Source organism: Ahaetulla prasina, chromosome 1 (assembly GCF_028640845.1).
Source record: "Ahaetulla prasina isolate Xishuangbanna chromosome 1, ASM2864084v1, whole genome shotgun sequence".
NCBI classification, from domain to species: domain Eukaryota; kingdom Metazoa; phylum Chordata; class Lepidosauria; order Squamata; family Colubridae; genus Ahaetulla; species Ahaetulla prasina.
This window is the reverse complement of record NC_080539.1, coordinates 141060471-141079571: the sequence shown is the minus strand read 5'-3', so window position 1 is coordinate 141079571 and position 19101 is coordinate 141060471. Positions and strand designations below refer to the sequence as shown.

Sequence of the window (19101 nt, the reverse complement as noted above, 5' to 3'; positions counted from 1 at the left end):
CGCTCTGCCCTGCATCTGTTTACTGACTTATTGTGTAATTTTCACACTGCTCAGGTTTTTTTCTGAGTTTATCTCATCCATGAGAAGCAACAATAGCATCTTTCAATTATTATTATTATCATCATCATCATCATCATCATCATCACTATTAGTTATATTATTTATTGTAAGTTTTATTTTTGAGACACAAACTGTAAAATGGGATACCAACAATCAAGTAAGCAATACCCCAATCAAGAAACTGTCAAAGAGCCATCAGTAAACAGCCCAACCAAAGAATCTCTAAGTCTGCCCACACCCACACAAACAGGCGAGAGACCAGAATATAAACTCAGAGAGCACGCCTCATATTTGAAAGTGTAATAGAAAGGACTTGACATTTGTGCTTCTGCAACTTATGGTACATAGCAGGAAATTCCTTTCCTGGTAGTTGCTGCACTGATTCCTTAGCTTCTCTTCTCATAGAGCGTCCTTTTAAAAAGTTCATTCCATCAACTAGAAAGTTCCAGCTACAGTTATGATCTCAACACTCAGCACTTTAACTCTTATCCTGCACAAATCCAGATAACTGCTAGATGGCAGCCAAGGGCATTCAAGTAGTCTTCATGAGCAAGCCCATATAGAAAGTATTGTAACAGTCAAGCTATAAGGTGATTAGAGCACGAAAACTGTCTGAAGGCATTCTCGATCCAGGGAAGGGCATATGATGCACTGAATAGAGTTATATAAAGACCTTCCTGGCCACAACTGTTTCTTGCTCATCAAGCAGGGATTGTGAGTCCAGGAGTGCAATCCACCCAAAAGTAAAGGTAGAGTATTCTAACATTCAGGTGGCCCTCATATCCACGTCCATGAGGTCAGGCAAAGAATGAATCAGATTCATTTCCTTCCCATGCAGGCTTATATAGCCTCCAGGCCCTACGACAGAGTCTCAGAAGGTTCATTTGGGTGCCTGGGGTAGCAGCTATAATTGGATATTATCGGCAACCTGTTGACAGAAAACCATAAACCTGCAGATCATGTAGACCAGAGGTTTCATATAGATGTTGAAATAAAAGGAAACCTGTGGAACCCCACAAAAAAGGCCCCTAGGGAGTAACCTCTCCCAACTCCCCACAAGCCAACAATAATAAAAACCAGTTTTAAAGAAGAAGAACCACTTTAAAATAGTGCTCCCAACAGGTCCAGTAGGACACCATGCTTAACAGTATCAAAAGCTCACTGCCATATAACTTCCCCATATAGGCCATGTCCAAGCGCAACCAAAGCTGCCTCCATACTAAATCCCAACCTTAAACTGAAATGGATTGAGATATTCACTTGCTCCAGGATCCTCTTTAGGTACAATTCACTTTCTCAACAACTTACTTTAAGAAGGGAAGACCAAAGGCACTATCTCTGACAATAAACAAGAGTAGGCTTATTCCCCGATATCTACATTATAGCAGCAAGTAGAAAGATTTCTAAATTGCAATATACTGTGATTCCTTTTAAAAGAATAAACAGAACTTAAATCATTCTGATGGATGTAAAGCACACCACAAGTCACAAGCTAGTCTGATGTGATTTTGGGGAGGCCAGCTTCAGAAATAAGAAAAACTCCTGCAAAATTGTGATTAAAAGAGCAGGGACCTTAACATTGTGATCTGGCCAGTTATCTACTTTTAAGTTTTACATACTCCCTGGGATATACTGAGGAGGGTGATGAAGATCCTTCTTTATCAAGGGAATATTTCCTAAATTATCTTTATTTTATGTTGTTGTTAAACATCCTTTGGATCAAGATCCATCATTCACAATTACACAGCAAGCAAGGTGCCAGTTGTACTGTATGGAATCCACTTGACTCCACCTGAAATGTTTCTTTTCTCAGTCTGAAAGCTTTAATGTTAAGTGATCCCCTGCAGCAGAAAAGTGGAACTTTGCTTCAATTCACTCAAGCAAAGCTTACCAAATTTCTCTTCCTGGGCAGAGCTTTTATTTCCCTGCTCCGAGAAAAAGCAAGAATAAGCTGCACAGTAGAAAACAGCAAGCAGAAACTTGAAGGTGCACATAATAGAGGCCTTCTTCCTTTCAAATGTATCCCCTAGCAATCCAAGGCTTGACACTTAGTAATATTTTGTTTCTTCCCCATTTGTAGCTAGAGGCAACTGACATGCTGCGGCAAACGTTGGCATCCTTGCTTCTCCTATCCTGGAGGAATGTATTCAAGTTAGATCTTGATAGCCTGCAACATGTTTTAACAATCGCCATAGTACAGAGCGTACAGCCCTTGCCTTGTGGGCTGGCATGAGACCAATGTTCCAGACCAAACCTCTGCTACAGTATATATGACTTGTTTGCCTTAAAGCAAGACTTGCATCTTGCATATTTTCCCCACCTAAAATTCTTTGCCTTGACTTCTGCCATGTTTTAATGGATCTGGCAGCTCACACAGCTCTGTTTGCCTCAAAAAATCTGAGAAGCGTGATCTCCACTTCTGAATAGCTTCTCTACCTCTTCTTATTGCTACTGGTTCTCATCGGAAGTTCAACTTAAAGAGCCAAAGAGCTTCTCAGCAGGGCCAAAAGGCTCTGAGTTAATCTCTCATCTACTCAACACAACTGCAATCTCTTGAGCTGGGATTTTTATTTTACTGCTGTAGATAATATTCCCACATTTTTCAATAGCCTTCCTGTAATCTCCAGCTAAGTCTGCTGCACAACAGACCAGGTGTGCTTGCTGCTTAATCAGTTTATTATAAGCCACCTCTTTTTTTTTCCTGCGCACCTCCAATTTTCTTTTTATTGCTACACAATACTTTCATGGCTGGTATGTAATGTTTTCATACGGTTTTCCTGACTGTTGGCTCAGACATTTCACAAAAACTGATGAAAAGCTTTGCTTAATAAACAAGACACATTCCATTCCATATTCATGAGGCTATGTGCATTTTTGTACCATGTGCGTAAAACCTATTCAAACTTGCTGTATATAGATTTCATCCTCAAGTGAAAGGAATAATGAGTAATAATATTTTTCTGCCTTCAATCCTTCTAAGCTTAGCTTTTTCTACTATTACCTTATATATTTATACTTTTGGGGGTGAAAGGAAATCCAACTTGATTCATTTGAAAGCCTTTCCATAGTATTTTCCTAGTAAGGTTTTTACAAGGTAGGTCGGCAGGTCTTTATTCAACTATCCCTATTTTTCTGGACTGGGACCTCAAGCAAATACTGGACCATACTGGAAAAGGCAATGGTAAAAAGGAATCAAAGCAGCCAAAAGTCATGGTGGCTAGACACCATCAAAGCCAATACCAGCAGAGTATAAAATACAGTCATGGCCGAAATTGTTGAAACCCCAGAAATTTTTTCCAGAAAATCAAATATTTCTCACAGAAAAGTATTGCAGTAATACTTGTTTTGTTATACACATGTTTATTCCCTTTGTGTGTATTGGAACAAAACAAAAAAAGGCAGGAAAAAAAGCAAATTGGACATAATGTCACACAAAACTCCAAAAATGGGCTGGACAAAATTATTGGCACCCTTTCAAAATTGTGGATAAATAAGATTGTTTCAAGCATGTGATGCTCCTTTAAACTCACCTGGGGCAAGTAACAGGTGTGGGCAATATAAAAATCACACCTGAAAGCAGATAGAAAGGAGAGAAGTTCACTTAGTCTTTGCATTGTGTGTCTGTGTGTGCCACACTAAGCATGGACAACAGAAAGATGAGAAGAGAACTGTCTGAGGACTTGAGAACCAAAATTGTGGAAAAATATCAACAATCTCAAGGTTACAAGTCCATCTCCAGAGATCTAGATTTGCCTTTGTCCACAGTGCGCAACATTATCAAGAAGTTTGCAAACCATGGCACTGTAGCTAATCTCCCTGGGCATGGACAGAAGAGAAAAATTGATGAAAGGTTGCAATGCAGGATAGTCCGGATGGTGGATAAGCAGCCCCAAACGTTCCAAAGAAATTCAAGCTGTCTTGCAGGCTCAGGGAGCATCAGTGTCAGCACGAACTATCCGTCGACATTTAGATGAAATGAAACACTATGGCAGGAGACCCAGGAGGACCCCACTGCTGACAAAGAGACAAAAAAAAGCAAGACTACAGTTCGCCAAAATGTACTTGAGTAAGCCAAAATCCTTCTAGGAAAACGTCTTGTAGACAGATGAGACCAAGATAGAGCTTTTTGGTAAAGCACATCATTCTACCATTTACCAAAAATGGAAGGAGGCCTACAAAGAAAAGAACACACTACCTACAGTGAAATATGATGGAGGTTCAATGATGTTTTGGGGTTGCTTTGTTACCTCTGGCACTGGGTGCCTTGACTGTGTGCAAGGCATCATGAAACCTGAAGATTACCAAAGGATTTTGGGTCGCACTGTAGAGCCCAGTGTCAGAAAGCTGAGATCTTGGGTCTTCCAGCAGGATAATGACTCCAAACATATGTCAAAAAGCATCCAGAAATGGATGGCAACAAAGCGCTGGAGAGTTCTGAAGTGGCCAGCAATGAGTCCAGATCTACATTCCATTGAACACCTGTGGAGAGATCTTAAAATTGCTGTTGAGAAAAGGCGCCCTTCCAATAAGAGAGACCTGGAGAAGTTTTCAAAGGAAGAGTGGTCCAAAATTCTGGGTGAGAGGTGTAAGAAGCTTATTGATGGTTATAGGAAGCGACTGATTTCAGTTATTTTTTCCAAAGGGTGTGCAACCAAATATTAAGCTAAGGATGCCAATAATTTTGTCCAGCCCATTTTTGGAGTTTTGTGTGATATTATGTCCAATTTGCTTTTTTTCCTGCCTTTTTTTGTTTTGTTCCAATACACACAAAGGGAATAAACATGTGTATAGCAAAACATGTGTTACTGCAATACTTTTCTGTGAGAAATACTTGATTTTCTGGAAAAATTTCTGGGGTGCCAACAATTTCGGCCATGACTGTAACTGACAGAAGCTATATGAAATGAGAAAATGGGGAGGGAAGGGGAGAGAGATATATATGATTGATAGCATTGAGAAGCAGTCACACTCAAGATCACGTGAAGTGTTAGTACCACCTCCTAGAAGGACTAGGGGCTGACGTGATAGCACTGTTCCAATATCTAAGGAACTTCCACAAAAAAGAGGTGGTCAAACTATTCTCCAAAGCACCTGAGGGTAGGACAAAAAGCAATGGGTGGAAAATAAAGGAGAGAAGCAACTTAGAACTAAGGAGAAATTTCCTGACAGTCAGAACAATTAATCAGTGGAATGATTTTCCTCTAGAAGTTGTGGATGCTCCAACATGGAGGTTTTTAAGAAGAGATTGGACAACTATTTATCTGAAATGTATAGGGTTTCCTGTTTGAATAGGAGGCTGGACTAAGAAGACCTCCAAGGTCTCTTCCAACTCTGTTATTCTGACATAGTGTTCATTTCTTATTTAAAATTGGGGAAATTATATTAATTATAATTATGTTATAATTAATGAATTATACCTTACATTCTGTTTTGTGCCTATCTGCTTCTTTCCTGGGCTTCAAAATAAATAATCAGAGCCATAAGAAGAGATTGGATAACCATTTGTCTATAATGGTAAAGGGCTGTGATGGTGAACCTATGGCACGTGTGCCACAGGTGGCACAAGCTTCCTCGCTGTGGGCACACAAGCCGTCGCCCCAGTTCAGTTCCGCTATGCATGCGCATATGCCTCCCACCGGCCAGCTCGTCGTCAGGGCACGTGCGGGTTGTGCATGCATGCATGGGAGGCAAAGGGTGTGTGGGGGTCATGCATGCATGCATGGGGTGGGGCGAGTGTGGGGTTGTCGCACGGACATGTGGGGGTGCATGAGGGAAGCGCGTGCATGCACGGAGGTGAGTGTGCATTGCATTTTGGGGCTTCAGGCGTGCGCGCTTTAGGCATTCCATCTGGAAAAAGTCAGCCATCACTGGTATAGGGTCTCCTGTTTAAACAGAGCACTGGATTATAAGACTCTCTTTCAACTCTGTTATTCTGTTATAATCATCTTCCAATCTACTGCTATGCCTTATTAGAAACATGACTATGGTGATTGTATCGCTTATTTTATTTATATACACAACTCCAATTAACAATTATGATCATAAATGTAATATTGGTATATATCTTTTCAAAATAAATATGTATTGATTTAACAAATTTTAAGCCATTACGTTTGTGAAGAAATAAAAAAAATAAAAGGCAGGAAAATAACTTTTAAAAGGTAGATGTTTGAAATGACTTATTTTGCTAAGCTGAATACTATCTTTTTGCTTAGAGATCAGTAAAGGGAAAGGCCTGGCTCTAGAATTTTCTCTACTTCACCCCAATTATTGCATTTATTTAAAACTTTTATATATTATTACATTTCTCAGTGAGTCCCTGGCTTTGCAGTATTGAAGTTAAAATATCAATAAAAAGATAAAATTAATCAAAGAGATAAAACTATCATTATTCCTAATATTTATAAACCAAGTAACAGTTCTCTCAAACTAAACACTCTGGAGCAGGGGTCTCCAACCTTGGCAACTTTAAGACTTGTGGACTTCAACTCCCAGAATTTGCTTCGCTGGCTGAGGAACTCTGGGAGTTGAAGTCCACAAATCTAAAGTTGCCAAGATTGGAGACCCCTGCTCTGGAGAATAGCTGTGTTTTAACTTCATTTTTAAAAACCAAGACACAGGGTACTACTCAAATCTCTGGTGCAACCTTCTTCTTATTTGACCGAAAATCTCCCCACTTGTCTTCTTTCTCCTAAACTTCATTTGTAAGGGGAATTCTTAATATTCCTAGATGAGACGTTCAGTCAGAACTAGTTAGTTCTAAAATTCTATTTAGAGAAGACTGTCCTGGAGATAATTTGGAGTCAAGCCAAAAAAGTACTTTATAGTTCAAAATCAACACTCAGAACTGTATTCCGAATCCTACTGGAAGCTACTCCAGCATCCACAATATCAGAGTTAAGTGGCAATAGAGGACAATTGATTTTACACTAACTGTAATTTCAAAATAGCCTCCAAAGGCAGAACCTTGTGGAGTTCATAACAGTAATCTATCTGTGGAGCTGGCAGCAGAGTCAGACAGTGAGGAGGTTGGGGAGGAAAATGGGCCAGTCCTGGAGTCTGAGGAAGGCTTGGACGAGGGCTCTGCGTTCGAGGCAGAGAAAGGGCCACCTGGGAGGTATGTGCTGCTTCTGGAGCCTCCAGAGTCGGACCTCAACGAGGCAAAAGAACAGGGGGAGCCTGTTCCCAGTGCGCGCATGCACAGAGTGCCAGAAGACAAGAACAGTTAAAACAAAAGGGACATAGGGCTTGGAGATGATTGGCCCCTCCCATAAGACTTAAAAGACGAGCAAAGGCACGTGGGCCTTTGCAGGAAGCAATGTTGTTAATTCTGTTCAGTTTAAAGTCTGAAGCTCTGTTTGATTCTGGACTCTGTGTGGCTTTGCCAATTAGGTCTCTGGCAGTGTGTCAAGGGAGATAAAGGTGGGTGGTTATCAGCCTTATCCCAAAGGACTCTTTACAATTATTTGGGACTCATCTGTGAATGAACAGAGTTCACAGTCATTGAAATTAAAGAGGTTTTTGGGACTACTTGTGTGTTTTACTGACTCAGGAACCTAGGTCAGAACACTATCCTGGAGTTCATGAAGGCACAAGTTACTATTGCACAGGCTTCTCACTTTAACCAGAGCTTGATTGGACCAATTCAAGGAAGTCAAGGATATCAATAGCTATTGAAACTGATAAAAAAAAATTTTTTTTCATGTTGAAGATAAAAAGCAAAGGAAAGAGGCATGAACCTGCCAACCCTAGAAGAAAGAGACCACTAATGCACTTTCCCTGCTGATAGATTTAGTGTCAGCTAAAGATACTGGTTTCGGAGTCTTTTCTGCAGGAGGGGTTTTCTGGAACGTTGACATTTAGGAAAGAAAGGAATCCTTGTTAATACTGTGTCCCTGTCTCCTACTTTCCAAAGCAATTATAAAAGCTACCATGATTGATGGTATTAGCTCACTATGGTGTAGCTCACTATGAGTTCTAAGGGGATCAGGAAGAACATACTCTCCCTGCCAAAAAAATCGGAGTCACTCAACAAACAACGTATTATGATTCATATCTTTTGGTGCAGCTTACCTAATTTCTCTCAATTGACCTTAAACATCTGAAAACATTTTCTGTATGTTGACTGTTCTACACACATTTACTTAGAAGTAATTTCACTTATTTCTAAGGAAACCCCAAAATTTTATTTGCTTTTCAATACCAGGATCATTGCAACTGAACAATAAGGAATTTTCTGGATTGTTACAATGTGGTTTTTTCTTTGATTAAAAGTGTATGCTTTCTGAAGATACACGTTCTTTTTGTTTTTTGTTATGAAATTGTAGCACGGCTACTAATAGGAATCAATACTATATTGAAATAGGATAATTATCTTTAGATTCCTAAGAGGAGTCCACGTTGTGCCAACAAATTATATACAAATGTTAAACTGACCTTCTAGATATCACCAATTATAGAAATTTTATCCTAGTTTAACTTATTTTATATATATTTAAAAATATCATCAAGATGTAATCCCAAAATCTCACTGATTTATGAGAAAACATAAATACAAACAGCATTGTATTTTCTATTCTATATCATAAATTAAAATTGAAACAGAACAATGAAAAAGCTTCCACAAAAATGCATTTTAATTTTTTTGGAAGTAAACTATATTTTATTTTTTCCTACTCCATCTCAATCAAATATTTAGGATGAGCAGAATTGTACTCCTACAAAATAACATAAAATAACTGAATTGAATGCTACCAATAACCTACTGTTCCAGTTCAACAAAAAGACAGATACAGTTATTACAGAAGACCCATGGCAACAGATTATACATGTCTTATAATACCAAAACCTGCTTAATGATGTTGAACTTCAGTACTATAAAACTACCAGATAAAAAACAAACCTGATGTATGACAGCAATTTACTATTTTATGGTTGACTTACTTACAGTATTACAAATACATTTCATGCAAATTTCTATTCTACCTTTATCAAACCAGTGACTGTACTATTATCCTTCCAATTCGTCAGAAGTGCTAGGTAAAATTTTATTTAACATTTATAATTTCAGAGATACAGCATGGAGACAAAACAATTAACAAACACCCATGGACACAAAATAACTAACTAGTTCAGAAAGGAATTTCTGTTGGCTTCAGCAATAAAAATAGCCCCAACAATTTTCTGAAAGCAGATATATACTTTTTTATACATGTAATCTAAATATATGCAGAAAAGTGAGAATCAATTATCAGACAGGCTAAATAAAGAACACGTTTATTAAAGGAACACTTTCTAATACACCCAACACTTAGGATCCAAATTTAATCCATTCATAGCCTAAATTTAAATGCCAACTCTTGCAGTTCTTCTGCAGTGTAGCCCTTACATGGAAAAAGGGAAAGTCATGTAGAGGTCAATAAATGTTAACTTATTTGACCTCCTTCCACTCATTATAAATAGTTGGCTGCTTGCTCCCTCCCATATAAAAACACTTAACAAGCTACCAGTATTTTAAAAGTTTCTCACATCTGGGAACATGATCTCTGTTATCCTGTCATCTGATGACAAGGAAACAGCCACTGTGATCCCAGCCTCCAGGAATGTCTTCAGTTTCCATAAAGGACAGTCTTTAACTCAGAGCTATGTTTATCCCTATTAAAAACCACAGAAAAGATTTTTAGAGGTCACTTGATCCTGACAACCCAATGAGCTTCTGAGCTATCATCAGACATTGTTCAAAAATTTTCAAACATACCCTTAAAGTCGTGCTTTAAAAATGCATACATACAACTGGAAGCTGAGTTTCTACCATGAAACCTTGGTATAATTCATCCCTGTTTAGCAGATCCTGGATGCAACAGACTACAGCTCTAGATAAAATCACCCACCCACCCCACACAAAATAACAATTTTCTCTGCATTTCAGGTAGTACAAACAAGACAATTAAATGTAGATACACTTTACCTTAATTCTACAATATTCACCACAATATATGCCTTGCACTATGGCTTCATGACGCAAATCAAATATAGTAAATCATACCTATATGACATACTTTCAAATTTAACAGATATTTAGGTTCAATGTATTTCCTCCATCCCAGATGGTCTGTTAAAATGACATTTCATTCTATTGATATTATACGTTTTTAACTGTTTTTTTGCTGAGTCTTTGACCCATGACTGGACAACAATATCAAGGCCCAGGAAAGAAAATTCCAAATAATGTAACCTATGAGATATAACATCACAGTCTTTAAGAAGATTACCTCTTTGATTCCAAAAGTCCATTGTTGAATTGCTACAATGTCCGATGCTTTACCAAACAGACCTCAGGTTGTAACGATAAATCGTTGCAACTTTCTAATTCCTCAGAATAATTATTTCCACATATATTTTTAACAAAAGTGCAAATACCTGTATTTATGAATGATGGCATTAAATAATTTCCCGTCTCGCCAACAGGTAGTGAAATTTTCACAGCGAACTCCAGCATAACCTTCTGTTATCTGTTGCGTCCAAAGAAGCAATCGCTCTTTAGCAGACATGTCCTCTGACTCTCCAGTAACATGGATATCAGAAATCTGTATGAAAACAGAATAAATCAATCAAGTAAATAAAGAATCAAATTACTAATAGCAATACAATCAGCTATACTTCATGTTTTCCCCTCTCTACTAATATTAGAGTGGGGAAAATATCATTACTATTGAAAGAGTTGAAATAATTCCAAGTACAATCTTGATTTGTTGGTACAAAATCTCCAAATGGCAAGGATACCTCAGCAAGATTCACTGGAGGAAACAATTATGCTTGGAAGCGTTAATGGTAGAAGGAAACCAGGCTGCTTGTATACACATGCACCTCATTTAGCGACCAAATTCCGGCAACCAGGTCATTAAGTGAAGTTGTTAATAAAACACAGCAGAGATCAAGATAAAGTTGCTGTGAAGGTCACCGGTTGCGACTGTCTCATTCAGATAAAATTGTTATTCTCTGTTGTTATTCCCACTCTAGCATGCGTTGTTGTCAGGTGTACTAAATTTGGTTGTAAATTCATACACGAGTCAGAAAATGAATTCTTTAATCACTTTTTATTAGTGCTGTAGTATTTCCAAAGTGTCACTAACTAAGATGGTCACTAAACAAGTAACGGTGTACTAGGGAAATGTATATAGTGGGTAGATAGTCACCAGGAGTCAGATGGTATGTGCAATTTTATCATTATTAACATATGGACCCTAAGCTGAAGATTCATCAGAAGGCAAGCACAATGAAATCCTCCTACTGTTTGTCGTGTAATTTAAGAGCATAATTAAGGTAAAATACATTAGAATATAAAAGCAAACAAGAACAAGAACAGTAGGCCTAAAAAATTGACTGGAACATTATCTTGTGAGAGCAAGGCAATTGGAACAGTGCCACCAATATATGTTAACATGAAGTAGGAAAACATTTTTGGTTAATAATTTCCTGTCTTTTTAGAAAAACCAAGCTGAACCACTCCCCCCACTCCTCAAATTTTTATAGCATCTTTTGATGATAGCGTAAGAATCCCATTATTTTCAATGGTTAAATGAAGTTCTTTGAAGATGAAAGAAAAAGACATTCTGAAATATGTAGCTAAGAAATAGTTCGTTTGTCTGTAGAGATTTCACTGCTTTAAAATATTCAAGAGGATTTCTCCTTGGAAAATCAGATGACTTCAAAGCCTTCAGCCTGCAGCGGCTAACAGAAGAGCAGAAAATTTACAGTAGAATTTTTGTTAAGGTTTACCTTTTTATCTGCTAAGTGACAGCACTTAGAAGACTACAGTTGATCCCCAATAAATTAAGTTAGTATTTAAGTGGAAGATTACTTGGAAAGTTGGGGTTGAAGGTTAGATTGACAAATTGCAAAAGCAACCCCTCAAAAGACAAGGACAAATCATTTCTGTTCTGGTGCCAAGAAAGCTGTATGGGTAAGTCATCAGAAATCAAAGTTCCCTTAAAAATGCTTTACTTTTACCTTTATATGCACAGGGAGACAGACATACAATAACAACAAAAATGCTTTCCTCTTGCTCACTCCCTAACATGTATTTGGAAATACACACACTTTGCCATAGGAAGAATGGTCAAATACCGGATGTCTAAATCACTTTTAGGGAGCCAGTTTGGTGTAATGGTTATGGGTGCTGGATTGGAAACTGGAACACTCCGAGTTCTAGTCCTGCCTTAGGCAGAAAGCAGCTAGGTGACCTTGGGACGGTCAGTCTCTTTCTCTCTCTCTGCACCAGGAAGCAGGTAATGAAAAATCATAAAATGAAAACTGCATGTCAGCTCTGAAAGCCATATTAGGCCGGAAGCTTCTGTGCTGCCACTTTCTCGTGTGTGGTAAAGTAGGAGTTGGGGGGGCGGGTTAGTAGAGCGTTTGTCTTTAGACATAATAGCATTCTTCCTGTCGGTCAAGATCAGGCTGGTCCTGCATCTGGAAAGAAATGGTCGGAGTGATGTCTCAAGATGGAACGGCTGGCGATTGGAGCATGTGATCGACTGCGGAGTCAGGGGATGGTTTTGGGGTTTTTTGATTTACTGAGGGAAAACCCGGACCTCCTCTTAGATTCAGGTTTTCCCAGATGTGCCAGTTTACCTATCCTAGTAAATAGAACTTTGAAAGATGCTTGCTTCGGAGCTTTTACTTGGCGGGGGGGGGGGGGGTGCGGCAGGAGTGAAATGCTCCTGGTTCAGACTGGATTGCCCAAACCGGTAGCGATAGCGGTCGGTGGTTTGGAGAACTGGTAGCAAAAATCCCTGCCCCCCGCCCCCGCTGAGCCGCACAATCATCAGAGGTTTTTTTTTTTAAAGCATTTTTTCTTCTGCCGAAAAAAAGCTTTTAAAAGTTAAAAAAAAAACCTCTGATAATTGCACGGCTCAGCTGGGTGCTTGCCAAAAAGGGTGGGGCAGGGGGAGTGTCCGTTTTCCCTCCCAGCAGGCAACCTGAAGCCTGCTGGGAGGAAAAACGGACTTCTCCCCCTCCCCATTTTTTGGACTGGCTAACAGGCTTCAGGTAGGCTGAGAGGAAAACTGGGATGTGGGGGGGGTCGTTTTTGAGAGAGAGAGGGGGGGGGAGGGAGGGAGGGAAGGAAGGAAGGAAGAAAGGAAGGAGGAGAGGGAGAAAAGAATACAAACCTGGCACTAGACGCAGCTTCAGAGGATAATCCAGGGCTGGAAGGGACCTGAAGGTCCTCTAGTCCAGGGGTCTCCAATCTTGGTCACTTTAAGACTTGTGTACTTCAACTCCCAGAATTCCTCAGCCACCAAAGCTGGCTGAGGAACTCTGGGAGTTGAAGTCCACAAGTCTTAAAAGAGCCAAGTTTGCAGACCCCTGCCCTATTCAGACAAAGTATCTTCTTTACTGCTCAGTGCAATAAAAAATGGACTAAACCTTTGGCCTACTTTACAGTTGAATGACTTTCAACAACTATGTACATTGGAAAGAACACAACAGAACCAGTGCACAATTGCTTCCTCTTCAGAAGTGACTTTTGGAAGCAGCAGAATTCTCAAGACTGTCAGTTACATCTGCACTGACTCATGCAAATGGCATGCACCAGCAACACAAACAAAGCGACAGAATTTGAATTTAAATTGCAATTGCTAAAGATTTGCCAAAGTTCCAAGCCCAGGCTCATGAAATGGACTGTTGTACTTCCAAATATCTCTAAACTACTCTTCCCCCTCACCCTTCCAACAGTCATCTTTCATCTCCTTTCATACAATGGAGGATGTTCATCAGAATTTGATGCAATTAAAACCAGGTCTTCCGCCACCAAGGACAAACAGCAAATGGAAAATGTGAGAGAATCCCATAAGATCATTTTGCTTCACAGGGGGAAAAAAAGCAATCATTCTCTTCTTTCAGAATTCTTACATCTTTGCTTTCTATTCAAAGTGATGTTCCAAGTTAGGGATGGGGGAGGGGAAGCTGGGGTAGGAATTAAAACTCTAGCATTTCTTTTCCCACCCTCCCTAGTCCCACAGACTTATGGGAGAGAAGGAAATAAATCTGCGAACAATTGGTTAGATTAGATAAAAAAATTAAAATAAAGCCCTGTTTTCTGCTGATATACTTGACTGCTTGAATTCTCTTCCCTCTCTCAACTCATCAAAAGTCACAACAGCAACAAAACTAAAAAATAATTCTTTTGCATAAGCGATCCTAGTTTATATAATTCTTTCTGGTTCTTTAACATAATCTTTCTCCTGGCTTACTTATTGGGAGCTAGGCCTTTGAGAGGGATTTGAAAAAGAGCCTGTTTTCTTTTTAACAAGCATGATTCCGATAAGCTACTTGAAATGTTGGGTTTTGGGGTTTCCTCCCCCCATGAAAATCTGTGGGGGACATGATTAAATTATAACCTTGAAGATAGCAATATTAGCTCATATGCTGAATAGCAGTGTCAAACAGAAACCTTTGAAACACAGAGAAGCACTTCCTAGTGGCAACAGCTATTCAACAAAGCAGCAGATTACTGTGAGAGATGATGGATTCTCATTTTCAGCAGAAACTGGTAAGCCATCCTTGGGGATATGTGGGGAGTGTTAAGTGTAAGTGTGCACTTGGCAGGGGGTTGGATTTTGCTTCCCCAATATTTCTTCCAATCTTTACATTCCATGATTCTAATTCTATAATCCCCTCTGACTTATCCTGAAGCAAAAGGATTTTTTTAAAAAGCAAGTTTCTCTCGCCCCAGAAAAATGCTGTACATGTTACTAATGGACACAGTTGACAAGGGACAAGCATTCAGGATGCATTTTGCAACTCAAAGATATTTGAAGGGTAATTTAAACAAGTTCGAAAATCTTTGCCCTTTGATCATTCCATCATAAAACAATGCACTAATTCACTGCTGCCCTGAGCCAGAGATAGGATTCAGTTTCAGGTATCACTTGGGCAAGGGTTAAATCACATGGAAATGATTCAGCTCAGATCTTTGGAGCAAAGTACAGAAGGAATGGCCATTTACAAAGGCCCAGGCCCAAGGTATTTACCTTGTAGGAAAAGACCATGCTACAAAAAATGTGTATGGCTGAAGAAGTGAGGGTTTTTTGTGTTGGTGTTGGTGTTGTTGTGTCCATACAAGAACAGGGCATTTCTCACTTTGGAATTAGATACGTGTAACTATTGCATGAAGGACATTCACTTCAGTATATTGTGCATAAATGCTATCAATACAAGAATAACTGAATGAGCACATATGAAGAAAAAATGGTGATGTTGTTATGTTTATCTCAAAGCAAGAAAACCTTGCATTTTATATTATCCAAAAAATGGAAGTTTGACAGGGAGGAAAAAAACTTAGCCATTAGCATATTGTTGGCAAATTTAAGGGGGGGAAAATCTCATCTAAAAATGCATATTGGGGAACCAAAACCCTAATCTTCCTTTCACATAAAGGTTACATATGACAGCAAAGCCCTGCCTGCTACTCTACTCTCATTCTCTCTAAGGGAGATGGGTGGTTCCAAAATGTGATGAATAAACAGATATGAAGCTTAATGGGATGATAACAATAGCACACCCCAAATCCTCTCAGAGCTTATACACATTTGGGATGCACAGCTTTTGCACTGTATTCCCTCAAGTAAAACAATGCATCCAATAAGCTCAGTGCACACAATTTATTGAAAGACATTCAAGGTATAACAGAGGTAACTGTTTTTAAGAGGGGCCTACTCAAAATTATTTATGTTGTTATTTTTCAAAATATAAAAAAAAAAATCATTGGCGCCATTATTCCAAATCTCAGCAAAACACCACAATTAGGATTTTTATTTTGATGGAATTTTCAGCATGCAAGAGCCAACAAACGCTCTCCTAACTCAAATTAAATACTCAAGTCTTTGTTATTTTTGATTTTTGCCTATCACTTTATACTGGTTTAATTCTGTAGCATATTTACCTTGCTCCTGTTGTGTAAAATGGTGGAAGTTGCATTTTCCACTGAAAAAGGCAAAGCTTCAGAATAAGGATATACTTGCTGTGAACATTTCTGAGCATGGCATTCCAATAGATGCAAATTATATTTATTTTTCCATTCTGAGGCATCCCCCACAGTTCTAAAATGATCTTTGTTTAATGCATCATCTCCAGGGTGTTTGCTTGATTTGGGCTCTTTTTTCAAATGAAGCACTTCTCTGTTTAACTGTTTTAGGCTCCCATCACAGAAATATTCCCCCTCCTTTTTTTCTGGATTTAGCCCTATTTCTTTCAGCAGCGTTTTTCCTTTCACTTCTGCCTTACCAACAGTTCTTTGATAAGCGTCATCTCTGGTGCACGGATCACTGATGGTCTCTGTTTTAAGAAGATCAACTGCAACTTTGCTACTCACAAACCGGTCAGTTCTTTCTGTCAGAAACTTCTGTGCAACAGATTTATCCAATGACACTTCCCAGGGATATTTTGCTCCCTCTGTAGAATTCTTTCTTTTGCTTTCTTCTTTTCCACTTTTTTCCTTACAGTTTTCAGGGGGCTTTTCTTCCCATTTCCTTCGAGAACTTCTCACTAAGAACTTTCTTCCAGGAGACCGTTTTGGAGGACGGAGAGGAGTTCTCGCAGGATCCAAACTCTTTTCTTCTTTGTTAGTCCTGACACATCCACAGAGATTCCCCATTTGGTTCACAATGTCTCACAGCTACACAGATGTTGCCTTTTCATTAGGCTGACATGAATATAAATGTTTCCAGATAGAGATACAGACTTTCTGCTAATAGCCTGATTATCTTTTAGCCTGCAATCCCGACATCAGGATGTAGCCATCTTGCTTACGAGAAATGCATACGCAATAAATGTTGTGGCTCTGTTCCCAGGCTGGGCCTGTGTCTGATTAGACACTAAGGCTTATTTCTGGCCACCAATCCTCTTAAGCAAACATCACAGCCTCAGCACTAAACTGGAATGCCAACAGCATTCTGCAGAAATGACATAATATATATTAGCAATAAAAGGCCCAGTGTAGATTTGAACTTTACCTCACTACGAACTGAAACAAAAAGCCAAAACCAGTTTGAAACTCTTAACCAGCATTTGAGTTCAAGAGCAAATGCCACCATATATAAAAGACTTGATTCAAAAGACAACTTATAAAATCTGTTCATTAATGTGAGATAGTAATAGATTTTTCCCTCCAACAAATAAAAAAAAATGTGAAGATTAAGAAAGTACTATATGAGCGTCTAAAAACAAAAAGATTTTAATATCTGATTTTGGTCAAAGCTACTGCAAGAAAATAATACCATATGCGAAGTTTAGAAAATTAGTTCTTGAATATGTTTCAGAACACTGAATGTGCCTCCTTGTTGATGGATTGGGTAACGGTATTTTACTTATTTGTATCCCGTCTATTATTTTTACAAATAACTCAAGGAGGTGAACATACTGTATCCAACACACTTTCCTCCTTCTATTTTCCTGACAACAACAATCCTGTGAGGTAGGTTAGTCTGAGAGAAAGTGACCGACCATGAGGTCACCAAGCTGACTTTCACGGCTAAGGCAAGACATGAAGTCACAATCTCATACATTTTAAGTCTGGTGCCTTAACATTACATTAAGTTTAATTTATCCGGCAAGATAGTCTCTAGATTAGAAGTCCTAACTTGCATAGAGTTTGAGGTATGTCAGGAGCAACATAAAAATAAGTTGAATGCGACATAATAGCAATAGCAATAGCACTTAGACTTATATATCGCTTCACACTTTCCAACACACTTTCCTCCTTCTATTTTCTTGACAACAACAATCCTGTGAGGTAGGTTAGTCTGAGAGAAAGTGACCGACCATGAGGTCACCTAGCTGACTTTCACGGCTAAGGCAAGACATGAAGTCACAATCTCATACTTTTTAGTCTGGTGCCTTAACATTACATTAAGTTTAATTTATCCGGCAAGATAGTCTCTAGATTAGAAGCCCTAACTTGCATAAAGTTTGAGGTATGTCAGGAGCAACATAAAAATAAGTTGAATGCGACATAATAGCAATAGCAATAGCACTTAGACTTATATACCGCTTCACAGTGCTTTACAGCCCTCTCTAAGTGGTTTACAGAGTTAGCATATTGCACCCAACAATCTGGGTCCTCATTTAACCGACCTCGGAAGGACTGCAGGCTGAGTCAACCTGTTGTGTCTTGCCTGCTCTCACCGCAGCCGGGGTCTGCTTATCTGCTTCCGAACGCTGAAGAATGTCCTCCCGGCCCCAGCCCTGGCTCCATGCCCAGACAGGCTGAGGAGGGGGCATCTCCCGGCCCCAGCCCTGGCTCCATGCCCAAGCAGGCTGCAGAGGAGGGAGCACCCCCCAGCCCCAGCCCTGGCTCCATGCCCAGGCAAACGGAGCAGCTAGACCCCTCCCCCTCCTCCACAGCATGTGAGCCTGAGGAAAGTTTATTTCCAACAGCTGCTGATTGGAGTGACCCTCCATCAGAAGACTGGATAGGCGGAGGCAACAGAAGGAAGGGAGGGGCAGGCCTTAATGAGTGCTGAGTCATGGAGCCACACCCCATGGCCTATATAAAGGATCTGCTTTCTGGCAGTCTCTGAGTCAGGCAAAGTCGAACTTATCTTGCTGAAGTCACTTTCTGGTCTCCTGCCTGCTCTGAGGACTTTGCTAGGACTTTGGGCAGAGCTGCAGAGGCAAGCCTGATTCGGATTTCCCTGACCCGGCCGTCAGCGGAGGAGTGGGACACGACACAACCTTGAGCCTGGTGAATTTCGAACTGACATATTGCAGGCAGCTGACAGGCAGCAGTAGCCGCCTGCAGTACTGCATTCTAACTACTACGGCTCTTGGGATAAATGTGTATGATAAAGCAGGCAGAGGTAGGTAAAAGTAAGAATGCGCACCCTGTTTTGGCTGCCAGAGGCACCATGGGCCAGTCCTTTGCTATTTCCAGGCTGGCACCGTGGGCCAGATTTAAGCACCCAATGGGCCAGATGTGGGCCTTGAATTTGACACTCCTGTCTTAGAGCAATTTTAAATCCCAATCTAGCGATTCCAAAG

The 19101-nt window shown here is 39.7% G+C and overlaps 1 protein-coding gene and 1 long non-coding RNA gene across 15 annotated transcripts in view; one reads left to right on the top strand and one right to left on the bottom strand.

Annotated features, from left to right (window-relative positions):
- DST (dystonin) overlaps window positions 1-19101 on the bottom strand; it is a 381039-nt gene that overhangs the window by 205630 nt on the left and 156308 nt on the right. For 11 of the 13 annotated variants that reach the window (XM_058176703.1, XM_058176715.1, XM_058176775.1 and 8 more), the window contains one exon: window positions 10480-10646. In XM_058176703.1, the coding sequence (XP_058032686.1) occupies window positions 10480-10646 (167 nt within the window). Of the gene's footprint in view, window positions 1-10479; window positions 10647-16006; window positions 16785-19101 lie in introns of those variants that run through there. The other 2 variants (XM_058176708.1, XM_058176791.1) reach the window with 2 other exon arrangements.
- LOC131195171 (uncharacterized) overlaps window positions 1-19101 on the top strand; it is a 40154-nt gene that overhangs the window by 3081 nt on the left and 17972 nt on the right. For both annotated transcript variants that reach the window (XR_009154375.1, XR_009154376.1), the window contains exon 2: window positions 13507-14614. This is a non-coding gene — a long non-coding RNA (uncharacterized LOC131195171). The remainder of the gene's footprint in view (window positions 1-13506; window positions 14615-19101) is intronic.